Consider the following 23127-nt stretch of genomic DNA (forward strand, 5'->3'; position numbering starts at 1 on the left):
AACTTTCTCATAATTTTGTTTAAACGTCATTTTCAAACTGCGTCCGACTTCTTGTTTAATTCCCAAACTACTAAGAACAAAAAAGTTGTTATTAAAGAATTCGACATTTTAATACATAAATTTATCAAAATACACAAAAATTTACATAAACCTTTTTTGCGATAAAACGTTTACTTAATATAAGAAATTTACCGTACATACATTTACTGTACAACCCCATTCCCGGTCCATTCTACACCAATGGCATACAAACCTGCTCCGTCAGCATGTCGTAGGTGCAGTGGTCCTGGGGCGAGATTGGTGTATTGCAACACAGCTGTTTGCAATCATTGATGTGGTTATCATCGTAACCACGCAACTATGAGAATACCGACACGGTATCATTGTGTACAAGCTCGCAAGTATGATTTTTTTCTGGTAATATCGTAAAATTAATTCGCAATTAACTTTAGACAACTTCAAAATTATTACGACAAGAGTTTGAGTGAAAATTAGTTCATTTTGAAACGCGCCAGGTCACAATTTACAATAGTACATACAGCGAAAACGCATTTGCAATTTACGCATGTCTTTGGAAGTAATACTTTAAGAAGGGATAGTATTATGCTGGGGAGATCATACTCCATACATCGACACCAAGTCGAATACAATTCCGCCTACTTAACACTCGCTAAAAAATAGCCATCATATGTGAAGTCGATGATCTTAACATTTTTGTTTCTCTGCGACACCATTGTTATCAACACACTTAAACTTGTACAAGCTGATCACGAGTTTTCGGTTCTCCACTTCTCAAGAGCTTCTTTTCTTTTATCAGGCGCAAGCTGATTCATTGCGCCGCCCAGCACATTTGAGGTGGCTTCAGTAGCAAGTATGAGTGGTTTGACAACCGTGGGTGGTATTTGTCTTAATACGCCACCCACGGCACCCGTCATACCTTTTTTCTCGTGTTCTTCCGTCGCAACTCGAACAATGTTTGATGCCGTTTGTGAGAAACCCTGAAAAATTGTTTATAGATAAAAGAAGATATTGAATCGCGAAGACATATTGCGACCTAGAAAAATAAAAACAGGGGTACCTTATTGGCAAAAAATTTTTCGACCCTAACAGGTTTTTGACAACCTCTCAATCAATTTTCACTCTTAATGTTTAATTCACCGTAAGTAGAATTATAACGTTCAATACTAAAATAGACAACGCCCTTGTTACTGTCAATTTCTGTTAAGGATATCTAAATAGGGACATTACGAAATTCCAGAGGAAGTTACAATGTTTCAGTCTTTTGAAAAAATACGTCTAACAAATTATTTTATTTTGGCGACAAAGGCAGTATATTAAAGAAAGAAAAACGAGCGCAAACAAGCAAACAAAAATGCAATATAGCCGTCTATTAGTTTTACCATTAGGAAATATATTGTTTGAAATTTAAACAATACCTCAGTGAGCACAGTATACGCGTTAACAAGTCCTTCCCTCATTTCAGCTGGTTGTGCAACTTGACCACTACTTCGTGTTTGTAAAGCAGACACGTGGCTTGGACCTGGACTCACCATATCAAACGTCAGCTCAGCAAAACTCTAAAAAGGTTTTATTGCATACTCAAATGAAATAAAAACAGAATAATGAATAAAAACAGAATAATGGACAGTCAGAAATGTGTGTTCGGCATTTTAATACATTAACAGCTCGTTATACAATTTTTTACCAACAAAGCTATTTGGATTATCTAATATAGTTTGATATGTTCATATGGGGTTATTTAAAAGATTTTTTTATATAAAAACAGCATCTCCTGCGATTTCAATAACATGTTGATCAAGAAAAAGATGATAAAAACAACTTATAACTGAATATAGCTTGAGGTTCGGTTCACATCACCCATTATGCAACGCCGAGACGTTATGCATTGAAAACACATGATCTGATTATTAACGGTGTTTTACACACAAAGTTGATGTCCTGCATAAATATTAAACGCATACCTGTATGGTGGTGACTAAGCGATTTGACAGTTCCAACATAGCCATAGCTGTCGACGTACTGAATGAATGGGCGCCTCGTTGCAGTCCACGAACGATGCGCCCGTCTTGTCTATATTGCTGTACTGGCATCCAGAACAAATCTTTCACGCCTTGAAACAGCTGTAACAAGCTATACGTTGGACCCACACCGCCAAGTATACTCTTTAACTGGTTTTGTCGGATATCGTTCAACCATTCTTGAAGGATGTAGGAGATAAGTTTGTCAATGCCTAGCAAGCCGCTTCGACAGCATAGACGTTTTAGTCGTAATTCTGAACAGTTTAACTGCGATAGTCCAATTATCAGACCGGCTAGTGTACCCTTTAAAGTTTGAAAAAATTCAAGCTTTACCCCTGTTACAATGCTGTTTTCAGAAAAGAGGAAAAAGAGTAAGCGAAAAATAATTTAGAAAATAATTTAAATCAGGTAACATCACACAACAACCGTATTACCTGCTCAATCGCTATGTATTTGCCTTGATAATCCAATCTTATCGGAACCTCTGGAGAAAAAACAAAAGATTTTATAAACAGTGCGGCCGATTTTTCCGATTTTAAACTTTCCGAAGACGACGAATGCTTTAACATCTCGTTTTTCACAGGCGATGACATCACAGGAGAATCGGAGATAGTTTGGAACGGCTCTCTACCAGGTGACGAAGATAAACAAGTGGAAAGATCCGGATTTACCGGTTTGGGAGTCGGTTTATTTCCGGATATCTCGGCGAAAAAGTCTTTAAGGAAAAACAATGACTCCTAAAATGCAAAAATGATAAAAGATTGAATCGAGGATTAGATTGTTCGACCTCTGTGCATATAGCAGAGAAGAATATAAAAGCTCAACCTACCAGTGTATATGCAGGCTTTTAAGCTCATTCACAGAATTACAAAAATTACGGCAGAAATCAATGTTCTTGATTTTTTAATAAGCGCACTATCCTAATTTACGTTTTTTGGAGGCTTTCAAATGCTCTCAACTTTTCGAATTTAAAGCCTCAAAATGTTCATAAATTGTTCTTAACTTTTTTTTTATTTTTGAAGTTCGTTAATTAGGATGTTTTAAAGTTTTGGACCTCTAACCTGTATATACTTTTGTTCTTTTAAAAAAACTGTGTGAGCGGCCTGAAAGTTGTAACATGTTTTTCCAACACATTCACTGATACTGATAACATCGATTACCGTAGCTGAAATATGAAAGTTTGTTGAACGCAAATCCACGCATGCGCACACGTAATGTCCGCACTAGCAGTAGGATTAAATGAACGTGCCCTTTTGATGACAATCAATTCACGCCTAATAAACATACATGCTCAAACAAACATTCTTAAATAAACTCGTCTAAATTAACGTTAGAATAAACGCATTCTCCTTAAATCGTAAAAAAGATCTTTAATATTTTTTGCACCTGAATAAAGAGCTTGCGTTTACGCTTGTCTTTTTTGTTACTTCAGCGAAATAGTCATTTTTGTAAAGAACGCCCACCCGCCAATAAACACATCTTTGAGTAAACACCCAAGCAAAATTTAGACATTTACAAGTGCCAAGGAATTTATTCATAATTTTACGGTAAATCCACGGTGTAGTATTTGGCATGCTCAGATGGTAAACTTAAACCAACCTTTATTCGAACAAACAGTAGGATTTTTTTATTTCCTCAAAAAAATAACTGGAGCGAAAAAAAATAAACTAACGCTACATAAAAAATCTTCTGCGAATTAGAATAAACTGATAAGTAGTGATCGTATTTTCCGCGTGTAAAAACTTTTTAAACTTTCTGCTCGCTAAAATCTCACCTGATCAACATTTAGTCGTAAAGGTTGTAGCGAAACTCGTAACGATGCTTCTTCAGAGCGAGCCTCGTCTTCAGGCTTACTAACCAGTAGCTTTATGGTCACCTACGTAGAAAAAGATAGTCGTAAGATAGATAGATCAATGAGTACTGGATCAAATTCAAAGTCACCCGTACCATATTAGCGCTTGACTGTTTTGGTAGATTTTCAGACGAAAAGCAATAAAGGAACTTGTTGAGTTGTGAAGACACCAGCCGATCACGTATTTCAAGGTCGTAAATTAAAAGGACGTCTCGATAAATTTGTTTGTTTTTTTCCGGGTATACTTCGTGTTGAAATCGTATCTAGAAACAAAGGTATGAAAAAAAGGATTTGATGCAAAAAAATTTCGCCGAAAAAAAGTCAGCATGATGGTGATACTACGCAAATTGGTAGCCATCCTAACTATTTTGGTGAAAGTTTCTGCCTTTGAATACCTCAAAATAATCAAAAACCTTTGCTTAGCAATATCCTGAAAAGTTTTTCTATCCCAAAAATTTTGAAAATTTTTGTTGATTTCTCTCTTATCCGGTGTGAGTATGGGAATACTCTTTTGCAAGGAAACGCCATAACTATCTGCAACACCGCGTATAATCTAATCGATTACAATGAGTTCACTGGATTATTCTCACACACATAACACGGTGATGTACATACCTTGTTCATCTGAAGTTCCATCAACGTATTAACATCGCGGTTAACACCGCCCTTCACTCTGTGCACCTTATATTTCGTGTCAGCTTTACTAGGAGAAGTCGCTCGGTGTGAACTTAAAGAAGACTTGCGAGATGAAGAGACTTTAGGGCTCGATGTTGAGCTAAAACAAAAGATGCAAAATGAAAGAAATAAAATACGACGCCGGGCAGTATAGAAGTAGAAAATGGATCTATAACAAGGAATCAACTAAGTGGTGTTGGTAGGTGCTATGTAATTGGTGACTGTCCTTGGAAATTTTAAGGGATACATTATTAATGTTGTTTTCTGGAGTGATAATTAAGGCGAATCTACAGTGTTAAAAGCTTCTTTTTTACAGAAATCTTCCACAGTTCCAACCACACATTAGTTTTATGGAATCGAAAATTGCAGAAAATAAAGCGAGTTATCTAACCATTAAACTGTCCACACATCTCACCTAGTTCTCCTTGTTCTCGTTGTTTGAAAGTCATTTCCACCATACATCTGCCACACTAGTGACATTTCACGAATCGTGTATCTGTACACAGCAGGGGGGTAGTCGTCTGGGGAACCTAATAGGTCTTGTTTACCCAGCTAAAACAACAAACGGATGACGTAGTAACATAAAATATAACAATGCTCAAGAAAATCAAAGCTACGTTTCCAACGTGTTTACGCATTTGAATTGCAGTGTAAAATATTTTTTTTTTAAATTCTCGAGGTAAAAATACCGAAAAACTGCAACTTTTAAAATTATCTAGAAAGGAGGTTTACTTTACTAAAAAATGAAAATACAATGTACCGGTATTTGAAAATAACCATCAATTATGTTTATTTTTTTGTCAGTCAGCATTCGAACAATAGGATCATGCTCATCCGAATTCTACAAAAGAAAGTGATAAGTTATATGAAACTCATTTTTATGCACAACTTCACAATTATCTAAGTTTGCATTTCTCAAACATAAAATCTCGTGAAAAAGGCATATTAAAAAAGAACGGAAGGAGCTGGGCCTCGATTTGGGGGGGGGAGCAATCTTACCAGAAAAAATGGCGATAATAGCCTTTGCTCCTTTGTCAAAGTGTATCTTGGCAACAACGTCAGAAGTTTACGTAAAATTTTGATTTATGTGCCTACATTAAAAACAAATCAAAAGCTACCAAAGATAGGTTAGCTTACTTGTTTTGGTGTGTCGTTATCCAAGAAGCAATACTCATCGCTACTGGATGGATCATCTTCTTCAATATCATCAAAACATTCATCAATCAGTGTACCTTCAAACTTACCATCAACCTAAGTTAAATAAAAACCAACGTGAAGGTTATCACAGCCGACCCAACTTTACTGTGCTGCATCGTACTTTAAGATTAAATATATATCTTGCATATGCAAGCTGATGCGTTGTTAAATCGCTAACCAGAAGAAATTAATTGAAAAAAAAATCATAGTAAATTGGAAACCTTAAAGTTGAAGTAATTCTCTTTGAATAGCCTTTTCATAGTTAATGGTTAAATATTTTATCTGCTATCATATATGTTATTTGTTAATGTGCTATTTGAGGCTACTTTCCCAATTTTTAAAATAACCAATTACATCACTGAAAAGCTCGCAAAAATACATTAGACTTAGTAACAATATCAAAATTCGTAAAACTGCGCTAAATAAATGCGCATTTAAGGTGCAAAAAGACCAAAGAACGGCCAACATCGACTTAAGTGAGAACTTTGACATCTTTTCTAAAGTATATTTAATTTTATTTTCACAATTCATTAACATTTCGTTGTCCCTCAAACTGAGCAAACTGATTTTTAGGTCCACATTTCTTCCTGACTATTCCCTTAAGACTTCCAAGAATCGTTACAGAAAATAAGTGGTGTGTAATGCATACAGCCTTAGAAATATGGAAAAGTAGCACAATATTGCTATAGCAAGCATCTTACTTTGTCATCGTTGTCATCTAGCATAGCGTCTGCCATCAGTACATCAATATGATTTGAATCCATGGTCTGGCCATCAATAACTGGTGTTGAAGGTAAAGTTGTATCTAATTCCTACACATGAATAATACAGCAGTAAACGAAACAACAGAATTTACACTCGTTGTTTTTATTATTCAATATGAAAACAATATCATATATTCTTTTTTTAAATATGATATTATTTTCAAAAATGAAATTGTTCTGCTTATGGAACGCAAGCAGCAAAGAGAAAACAAAACAGCAAAGAGAAAAGTTTTCATTTGTTCACATTTACTTCTTCGTGTGTATTCGTTTCATAAGAGCACTTGAGCATAAGAAATTCAATTGACATCAATGCATCACCCAATCAAACAACTGAATGTTAATGACTTTTAACGTGTCTATTGTTTTAGTGTCTTTTTTTAATTTTCGCGCCTTTTTTCACTTTCTAATGAAATTGACATAACTTGTCAAAGAAAACTGTACCAACGTAGATCAATGCGTAGATACAGCTACATATTTACAGTTAAAAATACGTAGAAACTACTCGAATATATTTTTAGACTGAAGTGTCTTACTATTATATTTTTCTGGTGTAGAGGGCGATTTCTTACTCTTTAATTTTTGATTTATAGTTTTATATGCGAAATTTTTCGCTTTTATCAACTTCTTATCAAAAATTATAATCGCAAATGCACTCTGCACCAAACTGCTAAAAATCAACCTCTTATTTAAAAATTTTGCAAACCAAGAAACAAATTTCCTGAACTGAATGAATAATCGTTGGAGAGTTAACAGATTAAGGTGCTATCCAGACGCGAATCTAAACAACGTGAAAAAACATGTTTAAGTTCTGGGACGGTATTTTGATGTGCATACTTGAGAGGGCAACCATACGTCTGTCTAACTTCGTAAAAGGCGCATGCAAAAACAACAACAACGTTATGGCAAATTACAAATGCGTACCGCTTCTCCTTCCGAGGTTGTATCTGACACACAGCCATCCAGTTGTAAATCACCATCAGAAGCAAAATATTTGATCAGTTTCATTAATGCAACGCACGAATCCGAACACGTTCGAATGTTCAACATATTATTTGACATGGCAAGATCAAAGACAGGTTGACGGGTGTCCAACCCATCGGTAAGCTTCAGTGTCAACTCAAACATTGCCATATCCATGACAGGAATGTAGCTGGACGTGTTAACGTCATCAGTCGTTTTGTCACAGATATAGAATGTGGAGTCTTCTATCAGAAATCTGGAAACACAATGAGAACTAAGCGATGACAAAGATGGGATAACTTTTCAATTATAAAGAAAGAAAAAATAAAATGTCGTAATTATCTCCTCTTTTATGGTAACATCAAAATGCATTATCAAATGAAAACTACTAAAAAGCAGCCCTCCTGGAAAATGCTTGCCCTCTTTGGTCTGTTCTAGTTTAAAAATCTAGTGTCCCCTTTTCAACATTTTTAGGTCAATAAGACCGCCGTTAAGAATTATGTTCTTTCGGGTACAACTGCCAGATGTCCATTATCCAACGCACTCTTGGGTGTAAAAAAATCGTAGAATTTGTTTGATTGTTTAAAAATGATTGTTTTCAAACAGCAAAAATATTAAAAAAAAACAAATTTAATAATATCATACATCATACTTTTGTCCAATTTTGGTTTGTTTGTCAATGACAATCATTGACATTCACATTTTTTACGTAAAATATTATCACCCGCAGGTTGTTAAGATGTTTTATGTGCAGGTTACAAGAAACAGACATATTTTCGATTATAACAAAGCTGCAGGCCAAAGGGAAAAACAAAATAATATCACATCTCTTACCTTAGAATAGATGTTTTTGACATTGGTATCAAGTTGCTGGACAAACTGAACATTTCAACTGTCAGCAATGAATGTACGGGAAGATTGATGGGTCTGAAAAAGTCATTGTACATTTCGATTGACATTTGAAATATTATAAGATTTTCTGCAACTGCTGTTTCAAATTTACATGGTGGGTTTAGGAAGAAGAAAATAGCTACCTGTAATCAACCGCACACCCCCATAAATGCAAATGCAGTCCAGTGATAGTGGATGGAAATGTGTATCCAAGGATAGGGTAGTCTTCGATACTCATAAAATTCATTAGCTACAAGAAAACAGTATTCCTTCATTGCTTTTCATTAACAAACGATTACTATAAGGGGGCTACTATTTCATTACAACTAATTCTCACAATGGTTTATGTTTTGTATTTTGTTTTTATGGATGAAGAGGTGAGATAGTAGGCATCTCTAAAATACATGCGGCCTCGTAAAATGTGTCACAAATCCTGCGCATTATACACATTGTGGCTGTAATTGGTGGTAGTGCCAGTGGTGGTAATGATATAGAGTTGACTCTCCAATTAGCAGACACTTTTGGTGCAATCATTTTTTTTCTGCTAATTAGATGTGTGTGTATGCATACTATTTGGAGAATATTCTCATTCTCCCACATCAATTTGACAAAAAAACGTGCTTCCAGAACTTTTAGCCCACCAAATATGTAACCCATGGTCAATTTATCTTAGTTTAGGGGAAAGAAAATGCTTAAATGGACATAACTTTCATTTTATTTGAAAAAAGTAGTGTGATGTTGGTACATCAAGTCAAATGAAATATAAATATAATAAATATAAATGTTTAAAATAAAACAATTGTATTTTCTTTCCATCTGCTAGCTAGAGAAGATTTAATCAGAACTTTTGCCTGACAAAAACTTTCTGTTAATTACTGTACAATATTTAGAGTATAACTGAACACTATTTAAAGTATAAGCATTTGACCATGGTTTTGCTAGTGCAATCCAGTTTAATTAATTAGAGGTTCTACTTTTAAGAGTATTCATTAATTAGAGAGTTGACTGTACCCCATCATGAATCAAGGTTAGTAGCAAATTACTAGTTAAAAACAAATCAAGAAACTAAAGAAAATAACGTAAAAATTTCACCTGTAACAGCCAACTCTGTCCTGAAGGCTTAATCACATGGTTTAGAGTACCACCTCGAAGAGCTACTGCTAATTTATTATCCTAAAAATCAGATAAATAGTTATGCTTCTTAGTTTTCAAAACTGTTTCACACTGTTGTGAGTTATCAAAACTCACCTTAGTTTTAGAAGAGGGTTGTGATGTACTCTTCAAAGCCAATGACAGCATGGCTAGATTTTCTGTGCCAGCACCCATAGCCCCTTTACATTTTGAGCTTACATTATCATCAGAAGGATGTATTGTGTTTAATAAGTCACTAGTATTTAATGCATCTGCCATAATATTTATATTAATCGAGTCGTTCACATAGTTACTATGGAATAGCTCAACTTCATTCGAGTATAATTCCATAAAGTCTGTATTTGATTGGCCTTTATAACCAGAGGCGATAAAAAAATGCCCATTTTTCACATTCAATACAACATGTCCAACTTCTTTTATCGCATTAACATTTGTGCAAGATGTATCGGTTGGAGTAGATGAAGACATATCAGAGGATGAATCCTACAAAATATTTCTATAAGTTAGCAACAATGATGTTAATTTCGTGATATCCACATTTCTATGTTTGCACATTATCACACATCCATCCTAATTCTCACAACCTTTGCACAGTTGTTTACAAAATCATACTATAATAACCTGCAATTCTAACTAACTCTTCCCAAGACTACATGTCAAACATGACCAAATGGTTAAAATTGACATGTTTTGCCATTATTAAACAAAACTAGATTAGCGTGAACTAATTTTAATTTATTCAAACTTAAAGCTATATTCACAATATAAATTAAATTCTCACATCAACAATATTTTTTCATTTTTTGCACACATTTGCGCAAAGAGGACCTATTCTACACCTCTTAACGTTTATGCATTTATACATACATTATAACGCCATAGAAATTCAGAAATTAAGACATTAGATGTGTTTTACTACGCATATTTTAAACGAAAATGTAACATTAAAAATAAAAAAGAAAATGATATACCTTCGCAGGAGGAAACAACGCAATTTCTCCTTTATCAATGTGTAAAGAAAAACACAGATTTGTTTGTTCATGATGTTTTTGCGGACTGTCTGTGTAATCAGCAGAAAAGAAACTTGTGTCATTTGAATGAGAATCAAACGCTAAAAATAAATTACTCTCATTGTTATTATGAAAAGGAAGTTATTTGTCCTTCATGTTTTATTTAATATAGGAGTTAAAAATTTGTGTACCATCTCGTATTGCTGAACGACACATAAAAAATTTATCGCCACCATTGTCAAGTTGGCCAATATGGCTAGCTAGATTGATATGTACGCTTTCATATGGATTCATTTGTTTAGTATTAAAGTCAACAGGGGATGGAGCAAGTGATTCCCACATCATTAGATCTCCGAAAAACCTAAATTTTAAATCAGCACAAAAATTATAAATTTGAAGTGTTTCCCAAATATTTTTTTTTACTCATATATAAGCCAATTGAAGCAAAATTTACTTTTATTTATGGAAAAACTTTTACTCTTTAAACACATATTACCCATTTTATATGAATACTTGCTAAATTTGCTAAACTGCTAAACGAAATTGTCGAACACTTTCTTTGCCAGGCGCTTAAAGCTTACCGCAAAAAATCTTACTGTTCAAATCTGCTTCACTGGAGTACTAAAACGGTGTCTCTGTTTTGCTATTTTAAGTGTAGTTCTGAATTTATATTGAAACGTTGCTTTTAGTGTTTCTCTATTGTACTTTTTTACGTCTACACTGCTATGATATCTTGAAAATTCACTTTTAGGGGGAAAACCAGACACCCTTAGAGATCTCAGCATGTCCAGAGCATTATTATTTTAGTTTTGTTTCCAAAAAAGCTTGTACTTTTTAGTTTTGTATTCTCCCTTTACCATTCTTTTCCTGTCCAAAATTTATACTTTTTATCTTAAATAAACAATCTATGAATTATAAGCCTTCCAATGATATAAAAATTAAAAATGTGACAAAAAAGCAATCCTTTCATGTATCCTTAAGTATGGTTAAAATCAAAACATTTACCTGTTGTAAACAAGCTCAAAAATGTCATTAGTGTGCAAGTTCATTTGAACGTATGGAACATAACAGTTGATAGTAAATTTTGAGTTCATTGTTGCAAATTCTTGAAAAGCATTCATCTCTGCTACTGATCCTGGTAACACCATCTACGAATAATCAAGTATGATATACAACAAAAAATATCCGGAATTAGAAAATACTACGTGATTTTGACTTCTGTTTAAAAAATTTTAAAACCAATTAATTGCTGGATGATACGAATCGTTCTGTCCGAATGCAAAATTATAGGACCTATTTTTCACATTTAAGACAAATTTAAAAAGAGATAACCGTGCAGCATAAATAAGCTCAAAGAAGGTAATAAGAATTTTATAAAGATTATATCACCTCTTCATTCTCATACATTGTTTGTTGTGTTGCAAATGGTGATGGTTCGCTTTTCATCCATGGATATTCACTTTCAATGGAGTCAGGCGATGAATCTTTAGAGACGTCATTTTCAAATACTGAATTGACTGGCTGACAGGAAGTGATTAGTATTCTAAATGCGTTAATATCTACCAGTTTATGCATGTAGTGTGGCTACTACTCACTTATATTGTAAGGCAAGCTTAGGGAAATCATTGTTGTATTTGCATAATTAAGTAACTAAAAAACAGAGGAATACATGTACCTTGGCATGTCAATACCCATTGAATTTTTGTCTCCATCCTCCATGCCAATGTCAAATAAATGATAATAATTACCTTGCACCAGAAAGAATGCTAAAAAAATTACAGGAGAAAATGTTATTCTAGCTTTTTTTTGGTAGTCTATGGTATGTAGGTATCCAAGAATATGTTGCTCAGAATGAAAGGTTAAATTTCTCAAACTAGTCGAACCATTTGATTTGATTACCCATCATTTCGATGAGGAGAGGCCTGTTACATAAAACCATACTGGCACTATGCAAGGAAAAGGAGACGTGATAAAAGAATTGGTTTTCCCTGATATTTTAGTCCTATTTATTCTTTTTTGTTTTTAAACAAGGGATAATGGTACATGTGTGACTTTTTGCACAAGGTAGACATTCGATTAAAATAATTGTATCATGGCTCATATTATTTGGCTAGGTATATAGGTTGAGAAGATAACAACACTTAGATTTTGCATGTGGAAACATGAATATGGAATATACAACCCTGAAGTTTGCAATTATAAAAAAAATACGGTTGCTCACCTCTTGCTTTTTTAAAAGTTATATCATAAGTAAATGAGGTTTGGATTGCATGTAGTGAGGTTTTCAACTCGAAAGAGGAAATGTCAACTTTTAAATTCTCCTTGTGCACAGCTTTATGCCACCATGGCCTCTTGTTAATATCACTGGAGGGTCGAAGGTCTGGAACTGGGAATCTGAACCAAAAATAAAACAAAAAAATGGAGAGTTGCCATTAAAATAAGAAATACTGTGAACTTATTGCACTTCTGGTTTAAAGATGAAAATTCCGAATACTTAACTTTACTTGCCAAAAACAACAACAAATAATTCGAATTAATTATAACCACATTAGAAAGTTCTATTTCTTGGCCTTGATAGTTATTAGACTAAATAACTTTATTTCTTACCTTATTAGCAAGGTAGCATTTGAACACTGAACAGAAAAATCTGTTTTATATTCTCCTATCATAGGACTGTCATCCATAACTTGTCGAAAAGCTGTTTGTTGATTCTAAATTACAAATCCTTTTTATTTTAAATTTTGAAAGACACACACAGTTGATCAGATACTGTGTGAAACGTAATGTATACTCATGATATAAAACACTAGAAAAAAACAACATATTCTTAACAAAAAACCTACAGCCGATTGACCAGTAGCCAACGAAGCGTACATGTTATTTATGTTGGTGTGTTTTGTATTATTCATTTTGTACAATGGACCAGGATGCAATAAGGCAACAATACGATCTATCATTGTCAAATCAATTTCTGCATCTAAAACACCCAATTCAACTGTCACAGAGGATTTCGGTGGCAATGTTGACCTCGACTGAACTCCCTGAAAAAATTTATATTTGTACTTAAAAAATATTGAAATCGAAAGAAAACAGCATTGATGAAGGTTTCCACTCATATGGAAGTGATTGAATTAAGAAAATGATTTTGGACTTCTTGGCTAACAACCTTAGATTCAACTCCTTTTCTTTGAATAAAAAACATCTTTCTAAAATTGTTCCATCAATCTCTTTAAGTAAAAGACAGGATTGTTTACTATGTCAAATTGAACATAGAAATCACTCACTGTTGAACCAGCTCTTTGGGTCTTAAACATCTTAACTTTCACACAGGGCGACAAATTTGCACCAAACATACCAGGATATAATGGAGAATCTTCTTGTAACTTGAACTGAAGTAGCTACAATTGCAGAAAAAAACTTTACAGGAAGACATTTGTGTGTGTAGAATTTTTAAAATGAAATTGTAATAATAAAATCTGAAGAAATTAATTTAAGGTTACTGTAAAGGAAAAAACTCACTTGATAAGTAGTCTCAGAAAAACCCTTATAATTTATTAATACTTTTATATTTTTTTTTATTTTTTTTTGTTCCTAAATGCTTGATGAAAGACATATTTGGTGGTGCTATTTTCATGAGATATTGATTTTTAAAAAGAAAGTATAATTAAATAAACACACACACACACCTTTTTTTTGCCGCACGTTTTAAAATGCGGAAGTTTCTTATCATGCATAATGTTTACAAAAAATATGCTTAACTCATTTTACACATATTTTCTCGAAGGTGTGAAGGATATAACACCTCTGAAAAGGCTTTTTCCAGAAAAAAGGGATGTTCCAAATATTTTCATGGAATATAAAATATGTCATTCGAAAGAGAATTTTTTTTTCTATATGTCGTGAATTTTTTAAAAAAACCTAAAAAAAAATTTGTTTCCTTTACAGTAACCTTAATAATTTATTATGAACTACAAATTTTGATTGTCACAAAAAACTTTCTTTCTTTAATAACGAACCAGGATTAAAACGTAATTCTTTAATGTGAATGATAAACAGACTGTAATAAGGCTTATCTTATAAATCATGTGGTTCCATGCCCAGACATTTTACTGTTTAAAAAAATCTGAGAAGTATATTAAAATTTTTTACTATGACATACTTTAGTTTGGGAATAGGGTATCTTTGTCTTTTTCTCAATTTTATTGACTGTGTCATACAGATTTTCATCAACAGCAAGTTTCCCTACAATCATGTCCGTTGTTAGAGATTTTGAGCCTGATATAATTTTTTGTTCCATCTCCAATGTAACTGCAGAGGCTAGAATTCTAAATATGGTAATAAGCAAAATAAAGAGAGTAATGTTAGAGATTTATGGACCCAGTTATAAACAAAAGTTTGCCACTTACCAGAGCTAAAGACAGTATTCGGAAAATAAATGTTGTTTTTTTGTTAAATAATCATTGAGACTTTTTTGTCTGTAAAAAATATCTATGCCAGTGATATTTTCTTCTTGATTAAAGGTTACCTCCTGCGTAAAATAAAGGTGAGCACATATGAAAGATCTTTGAAAGTTCTCCAGAAATCTTTTTATTTTTTTGAAAAATCTTTATCCCTTCTGGAGATATTTGATTTAAAAGTTGCGCTAATTATGCAAAATTATGACGTCATGAGTTAGCATTGAGTATAATTATGGTAATTAAATATTAAAATTCATGTAAAATGTTTAAAACGCGTCAAAGTGAAAGGTCAGAAAAAATTTTAACTCTCAATTTTTAACTCAAATGGCTTGTCAAAAATGTTAAATATAACACCCGCGCAGAGCATACTCATGATATCATGCATAATTAGTGAATCTTCTTAGTCCAAATTCTAAAGAACCAATTAGGAATTTTAAAAAAAATATTTCAATTTTTAGACAACCTTTCAAGCTCTTTCATATCTAATTAACTTTATTTTTCACGGGAGGAACCTTTAAACACAATAATAATAAAAAAGTGGACAATAATGAAGAAGACAAACCTGATATGATCATAACAGCATGTTGTAAGCAAACTGTCACGAAAATCCTCTCCACTTAGCCCAAACAAACTATGCATAGAAAACTTTTCCAAATGTGAAAAAAACAATGAGGACATTTCTTCCAAACAATATTCCATGGAGCTGTCACTGACTTCATGCTGCGATATTAAAGGATCGCGGTGAAGGAGTACTAAGACTATATTGCTGGATCTTAATTTAACATGTGTTGTGTTCATGGAATCATCCAAAGTGCTAATTCCTGCCAGACCAACATTGGTAGGGGGTGAAGAGAAACCATGTGTGAATCTTGAACCTGGTGAATTTTAGCAAAAATCAATATGGCTATGTGGAAGTGAATATCTTTTTTATAAAATTTAAAAAAGTAATAAAAAAACTACAACAAACTAACAAACAAAAACATAATTGCAAAAATGTGAAAAGTCTCTAATTTTCAAACATTTCATTCAAATTTTGCTAGCTTTTGATGTATATTTGAACATGGCTGTAACACAAATAAGCTACCTGAAGTCACCTCCGAAGCATCAGAACAAGTTATCCCCTGACTCCTGCTTTATACCCTAATTTTTTTCAACCAATATCCTTTTTCAATTTTCCTAATACTGACTGCATTGAAAAACAGACTACAAGAGATGAGAACATGGAATTCTTAAAAAAACACCCTAAAGGCAGCGCAGTTGTTTGACTGACCTGGATATGAACTGTTCTCTGTTGCTATGTCTTTCTAAGTGTTCAAAAGGGATGCATTCATTTCAATAATAATTGATAAACAAGCAATTGAGCAATTTTGTAGATAAAAATTTTTAATAATAACTACCGTTACTCTCTGTTACATACCTGATGATCCAACTGAAGATGCACGGAATACAGTACTTGCTCTTTCTGTTAATGTCCCTAGTAAAGTTTAAAAAAAAGAATAAGAATAGAAAGAATCATACAGAAATAAGATAACATTATAAAACAGCCATTGGAATTAAAAAGTTTTTTTATCAATTTATGCTACATCAACATTATAGATACTCACTTGGTCCCTTCACACTATATGAATAGCTATCATTACAAATATATAATCAATCAATGGTCAAATTTATTATAACCACATAAAGTTAACATTGTCTACATTATCTTACTAAATTTCTCACCTTTTGTGCTTAAAGAGCTGCTGCTTCCACCCAAACTAATGTTACTTAATGTAGATCGTGGTGAAGTAGGTGAGAACGAATTTGGGTCATTGACATTAAATGAAAGATTATGTTGTTTTACAGTACTTAATAGTGTTGGTTGCCCTAAAGCTGGTAAGGGGAAATCTGACATTGAAAAGAATTCTTCCTCGCTTGCAGTAGATTGATTTGCTAAACTGTTTGTGTTGGTGGCATCAGACTGCAAACTGTTCAGCGCTTGCTTCCAGTTCTGCGTTTCCGTTCCATGAAATTGACTTTGTAATGATTCTTCAACCTTCATATAATCTTCAGATTTCATTTCGCGCATTCTTGTTCTACGTGAAGAACCTGCTGACTCTGAGACTTCTCCCTGGGGTGGTCCTATCAAGGGAAAGTTTTTTTTTAATACTACAGAAGGAAAAATTTTCATTGACAGAAGTTTAGCAAGGAACAAAATTCATGAAATCTAGAAAAATCAAAAAATTGTGGTGTTTTGTTTGTCATGAAATTGCACACACAATTAGAGAAAATGCAAAAAAACATCATTTTAGAGTTTTATTCTTTGCAAAAACTTTCACAAAAAAACACAAGTTACTTCCTTGAAACTAGCATTACCCTACTTTATACCACATCAACAAAGTAAAACTTATTGAAGATTGATATTAAATAAATGTTACAACCAAAAAAATGATTCAAAAGTAGGTTGAGCAATAATAACAAACTATACCTGCTTCTGGGATAGCAGAAACAGCATCAACAAGAAGATGGAGTTGACGAGGTGTCAAAAATATATTTAATCCTGCTAGTGAGTAATCAACGTCTACCTAAATGACGTAAAAATTTGACTGGACAAGGAAAATATCCACTTGATTAGGGAGGCAAACAGAATTAATTTGGTGACAATAACCTTCAATAACCTTCCCATACCAAAAAATCTTCTTTTCAAAATTTAACAAACCTTCTACACTATTGTTGGCATACTATCAAAATTCAATTTGTTAGTCTAAAGGTGAAAAAATTGATTTAAAAAAATTGATGATGACAGCACAGGCCAGTGTATGTTGAAATATTTTTTTGAATTGGTTCTATTGTAGAGCTTTAAACACTGATCAAGAAAATGTATAGGTTCAATGTGCTATTGACAAACGGATACAGATATATTGTCTTTCAAAGTTTTTTGTTCTAAAAAAAACCATCAACAAAATAGGTAGCTTATGCTATTATAAGCCACCTGTTTTGTAACCTTGGGTAATTGGCCCAATTTTAGTCCTAGGTAGCCTTTAGTTACCATGCAGAAGGAGATGTCAGTTATTTCTTACCATTACCAAATTATTTGGTCTTAAAAAATATTGTCCACTGTAATGTCCACGGTGCCTGTTCCATACATACACACATAGTAGCATCTCTATAATAATACGCCAGTTCTGTCTGTTTGTCTGTCTGTGACTTTTGCAAAGTGGATTATATTCTTCGCTATTTTCTTTGATGAAGTCTGTAAAACATCGCCCTTAAAATTATTCTGTAATTTACCAAACTTTAACGTTAAAATAATATTAACGTCAAAGGAAAGTATATTAAATTAATGAAGCCATTACAGTGCACCCAAAACTTTGAGGCCAAATTTGGGCAATTTTCCTAAACCTGGGTCCTAACATCCGTTTCGGAATGGACGGGTTGATGACGTCATCAAAAAACCTTCAAACCCTAATACCTCTGCAACCGTTTGTCAAAAGTACATAATTCTATACATTTTCTTGATTGGCGTTTTAAGATCTATACGGCAATAGGTGTACAAATTTCCCAAAAAAATGTCCTGAGTTTTGACAGGCCATTCCTGACGTCAGTAAAATTTCTAAACTTTTACATCTCAATAACCGCTCATCAAAACCACATGAACATATACATTTTCTTGATCAGCAGTTTAAGCTCTACACAATAGAGGCAACATGAAAACAAAGTTCTAATTTTTTTTGTAGATGGGTTGCTGACGTCATCAAATTTTTTATTATGCCTCAGTGGATTTTTCCACGGGCTTTATCGACTAGTATTATTATAAAAGAGACATACACAGAACATGTTTTGCTTTACCCGTTAATAAAGACACTCAAGACAAGAGGTTTTCAGAAATATTTGTAGAACATTTTTCTAAAAGGTATATTGTGGGGGGAAATGAGGTTTTGGCATCTTTATTTTTATTCAACTTTCTGACTATCTAATTCCCTCCACAATCTTTTTTTTTCTTTTAGTAGCCAAACCTCTTCACACCGTTAACTAAATAAAAATCTTAACCCATAAATTTGTAATTAATTTTTAAATAAAACCCTTTTTTGTGTGAGGTTTAGTGAAAAGAACTTGAAATTGGCTCAAAAATTATTTCTCTTCAGAGGCTAAACTGACTTAATTCATGTAAAACTTTCCATAGAAGAAATGAGTTAATTATTAACTAAATTTATCCCAATTTTTGTTTAAGAAATGTTTGCAAAACATTGTCTTTAGGCAAAGCAAAGTTATTTTTACCTTAGGCCCAGGCAACGCTTCACTTTGTTTCAGTTTAACCTTAACATTTTGTTTACCATAAGATGATAAAATCTTGTCTTTCTGTAGTAAGCCTGGCATATCATCCTTCTCACTTCCTTTCCTCTCCTTTGTTGAGTATTTATAAAAATCTTCCCCCACATGAGAAAACTGATTGATTGTATATTCATCTAAATTCTCGTCAGGTAATGTTTCTCTCAAACGGGTCCTTTTATGTTTTGGAAATTCATCTATAAACAAGTTTATTCCTTTCATTTGAAAGTTTTTGATCGCCACTGCAACTGGCTCATAAACACTATGTTGTGGTGCATTTTCTTCCCCAACTTCTTCATGAGAAAGGTCCCAGTAATCCATACTAGAGAAGAAATGAAGTACTAAGGTGAATACAGCAGTAGCAATAAGTCTGCCACTAACTAAATCATTGAACACTCGCACTTGCACATGTCAAATCTATTAAACCAATTACCACTTTTATAGTCCTTTTTTTGCTGTTAACCTTGGCACCTTGTCAGAAGCAAAACAAACAAATTCATCAGAATATTATTACAATCTCTTTGTTACAAAATTTTTGTCATAAAATGTGAGGTGCTTTAGTCTTTTTGCAGGGTTTATGTCTTATTAAAAATTTGTAATTATGTACAAGAAGTGATAAACAATGATAATAATAATAATATGAACAGTGAACGGTCTAACTGAAACAATATCTTCAATGTTGTTAAGTTATTTGAAATTGTTGTATTGTTTATTAGAATGTTTGAAAAAAATTAGGAGGGCACTTTTCTAGCCAAAACGGTCAACTCTAAGGGCAATATTTTTATTATTGGAAAAAATACTAATGCATACCGATCAATGTGTAATTCAATCCCAACTCCAGTTTTTGAATCCATCGGCATATGCTCCATTCGAACAAGTATATCAGCAAACGATAGTCTCACACGAGCTAATACTAAAATTATATTTCATGATTAAAACAAGAGTAAAGTTTTGAATCTTGTGCTTACAATATAAATACATTCCGGTACACAATTATAATGAAACATGCTTAATTATTACTGGGGCTTTTATATATAAGTCATTATATGACATTTTACCAGATTCAATAGTTTGTGCAAATGCTTCCAATCCCTCAAATGATTGTCCTGCATCAGCATTTTCATCGCCACTGGTTGCAGCTTCTTGACGTAGGCATTCTTGTGCCAACTGAATACTAGTGGTCATACTCATGGAGTTCCATGAATAGGTACTGTCCAGCATACTTCCTAAATAAAGCTTTTTAATTAAGTAATAATATAAATTAACTCTGGAGATTGCTAATATGATTGTTAGACTTTAAACTTGGACATGGTATTAAATTTTGATTCCACCTTTTCCCACACTTAGTGTTTGAGTCAAAACAGTGGTTTGCCTTCAAAAATTCAACCTTAAAGTTGGGTACATATTTTATCTAAGATGTAGTTACCTTTTGAAAAATTGTATTTTCTTTTAATATTACTTTTAAAGTACATACATTGTCATTTGTTAAATAAAACATTCAATAAAACAATTAATAAATCAGGCTTAGAAGAATAGAAATTCTAGTATGGACTTTTTTATACTTTTTAACACAGATGTTACCTGGTCTGATGTCTGCTTATAAAAAAGGGCAAGTATAGTGTAAATTTTCCTACTGCCTTTTCCTACATCTGTCATTTTTCTTACACAAATATATTTATTGTCCATACATTCTTAATTATGTGCTTACACGTTTGATGAATGTATTTGTCATCCATGGAAAACGTGTCCAGCATCCAAAATCAACGGTAGCATTTGGCAATACAGTCAGGTGTTCATGTTAACACAGCAATGACAAAAAAAATGCTGATGTGAAAAAGTTCGTAATGTAAATAAAATTGCAGTTCTAAGTTCTAAGTCCATTTAACTTCATCACATTTGCAGGTCTATTGTTCCCTGTTATTGGGTCAAAAATCAGAAAAAACTAATGATCCTATCCTGAGAAAAGGTGATAATGGATGAACACAGGTCACCTGTACAAGATAGGCCCAATAAAGAAGCTAAAATGTAAATAAACCATTTCAGGGAATTTGATAACAAACCATCATAGCACTAATTTCCACTTATTGATAATGAAACCATCACAAATGTTTTTTTTGGTGTGTGGTTAAGTTGCCTCTGCTAGGGTTACTCTATTATTTCCCCCCACCAAGCTTAAAACCTGTATTACGCCCTGATTATGTCCATTATATTGAAAGGCATGTCTAACATGAGTTATCAGGAATTCATGGCAAGCATTTTGATGTAAGAAAAACTATTTTGCTTAAATCTGGAGTGAGACTGTCACTTTTTTAAAACAAAAACAGTAACAGTAATTGTAAAAAATTCCTACCTTCTTCTACCTTCTGCTTTGGCGTGAATGTTAGTTGTAGTCCATGTATCTCAATTTCACAGCTGTCATTCAGCAGTGCTTTCCAAGGAACAGATACTGAGATACTGGAAATAAAACCATCAACCATTTCCAGAGGAATGCCTGCATTGGACATCATCTCATTTAACGCCTACATATATTTTTAAAATGGAAAATCACAATTCAAGAAATATAGAAAAAAGGTAATAACAAATTCAGCTTGAAACAGGTATAGACAGATGAAACTATTCTATTCTGCAAATTTTCCAATTTTATGCATGTATATACAAACATTTATCTGTCTGAAACAAAATTTTATACAATATATAGTACATAAATTTTAGATTACCCAAACATCAAGTGGAATATTCGTAACCGTTCCTTTGCCATGATATAAATCAACGGTCAATTGGTCAAGGTCGAGCTTCTCTTTCAAAAAATCTCCCAGATAATGCTGTAACAAATAGCGACAGGCACGCTTCTTTATTGATTCAGACCAGGGGAAATACCAAGGCATGATTGTATATATTGATTAGCATTATCTAAAAATATATATAAGAATTTAAATTGTTAACTGGATTGCTAACAAAATGGTGGTCTTATAAACAATATTTTCCAAGATATTTAGCATTGTGATATAGGAATGACCAACATAAAAATACAGTAGATGCATGCAGTAAACAGTCATAAATTATATACACAACAAAAAAGTAATAGGAGATTGCTGTGGTTAATTCTTTTACCATTCTCTCAGGATTTAAAATTATATCAGTCTCTAAGACAAAATCATTTTTTGTGTATTGAGTATAAGAGGACAAAGCAGGTCAGTAGCACTTTTGTCTCATTTCTCTAGCTCTTAACGGTTTGATTTTTTCTTTACAATTGTAGAAGCACACCACAACCAATTTACATGTTCTTACATAGTTTATTTTCTTACTCGCTAAAAGGTAAATGCTTACGTGTTAAGAAAAATCCTTGATTCACGTCAGTAAATACTTGCAAAATGGTTTTTTAAGTGGAATGTAACTTGGACTTAATACGGTCTCAAAATGCCTGTACATTATACCAGCACTACGAGCTACTTTGTTTCATTAAACGAAAGCCATACAAAGTGCTTCATCTCAAATAAAAATTTTTAACAGAGGTAATACAAAATTTTTAAAAAAATAATACGAACTTAAACATAGTTTTCTATAATAGAAAATCATTGATACAAAAGACACCGAAGTAAATTACTATATCAGTCCATTTCTTAAGATTTTAGGGAGCCGTGCGGCAATAATTCCATGTGTGCAATCTTAAAAATTTAAAATTTCAAGAAACAAAAGTAATACCACCTACTCTGCCCAGGGGCTTTGTTTTGGCTTGGACAACATGCAAAAAAGCAAAGTTCCAACAAAGTTTACAGCCAGGAATTTAAACCCATAGTACAAAAAATTGTGAGTAAAGCTTTT

The 23127-nt window shown here is 33.0% G+C and overlaps 1 protein-coding gene across 1 annotated transcript; it reads right to left on the minus strand.

The window, feature by feature from the left end:
- Window positions 1-85: 85 nt before the first annotated feature.
- LOC130657501 (autophagy-related protein 2 homolog B-like) lies at window positions 86-22784 on the minus strand. Its single transcript, XM_057460493.1, has 35 exons — window positions 22023-22784; window positions 21656-21824; window positions 20364-20531; window positions 20116-20218; window positions 19255-19627; window positions 17465-17561; window positions 16720-17118; window positions 16415-16471; window positions 15560-15872; window positions 14700-14865; window positions 13825-13938; window positions 13384-13581; window positions 13148-13251; window positions 12762-12934; window positions 12216-12306; window positions 11930-12083; window positions 11546-11688; window positions 10732-10901; window positions 10502-10641; window positions 9627-10013; window positions 9471-9551; window positions 8522-8628; window positions 8322-8414; window positions 7449-7743; window positions 6465-6575; window positions 5704-5817; window positions 5327-5407; window positions 4982-5118; window positions 4507-4666; window positions 3987-4154; window positions 3814-3915; window positions 2474-2776; window positions 1983-2342; window positions 1437-1577; window positions 86-998 (listed from the first exon to the last, which is right to left on the minus strand). Exons 1-35 carry the CDS (start codon window positions 22188-22190, stop codon window positions 768-770), a joined length of 6171 nt encoding a protein of 2056 aa, XP_057316476.1. The 5' UTR covers window positions 22191-22784; the 3' UTR covers window positions 86-767.
- Between the last annotated feature and the right edge of the window lie 343 nt (window positions 22785-23127).

The sequence above is a fragment of the Hydractinia symbiolongicarpus genome, chromosome 9, assembly GCF_029227915.1.
Source record: "Hydractinia symbiolongicarpus strain clone_291-10 chromosome 9, HSymV2.1, whole genome shotgun sequence".
Classification (NCBI taxonomy): Eukaryota; Metazoa; Cnidaria; class Hydrozoa; order Anthoathecata; family Hydractiniidae; genus Hydractinia; species Hydractinia symbiolongicarpus.

Excerpts from the sequence above, each read along its gene's own strand:
- LOC130657501 (XM_057460493.1), bottom strand. The coding sequence starts at position 22,190 with ATGCCTTGGTATTTCCCCTGGTCTGAATCAATAAAGAAGCGTGCCTGT. Across the intron at positions 20,219-20,363 it reads TGCACAAACTATTGAATCTG|TATTAGCTCGTGTGAGACTA; the intron begins GTAAAATGTCAT and ends ATATAATTTTAG. Across the intron at positions 8,415-8,521 it reads GGGTGTGCGGTTGATTACAG|ACCCATCAATCTTCCCGTAC; the intron begins GTAGCTATTTTC and ends TGACTTTTTCAG.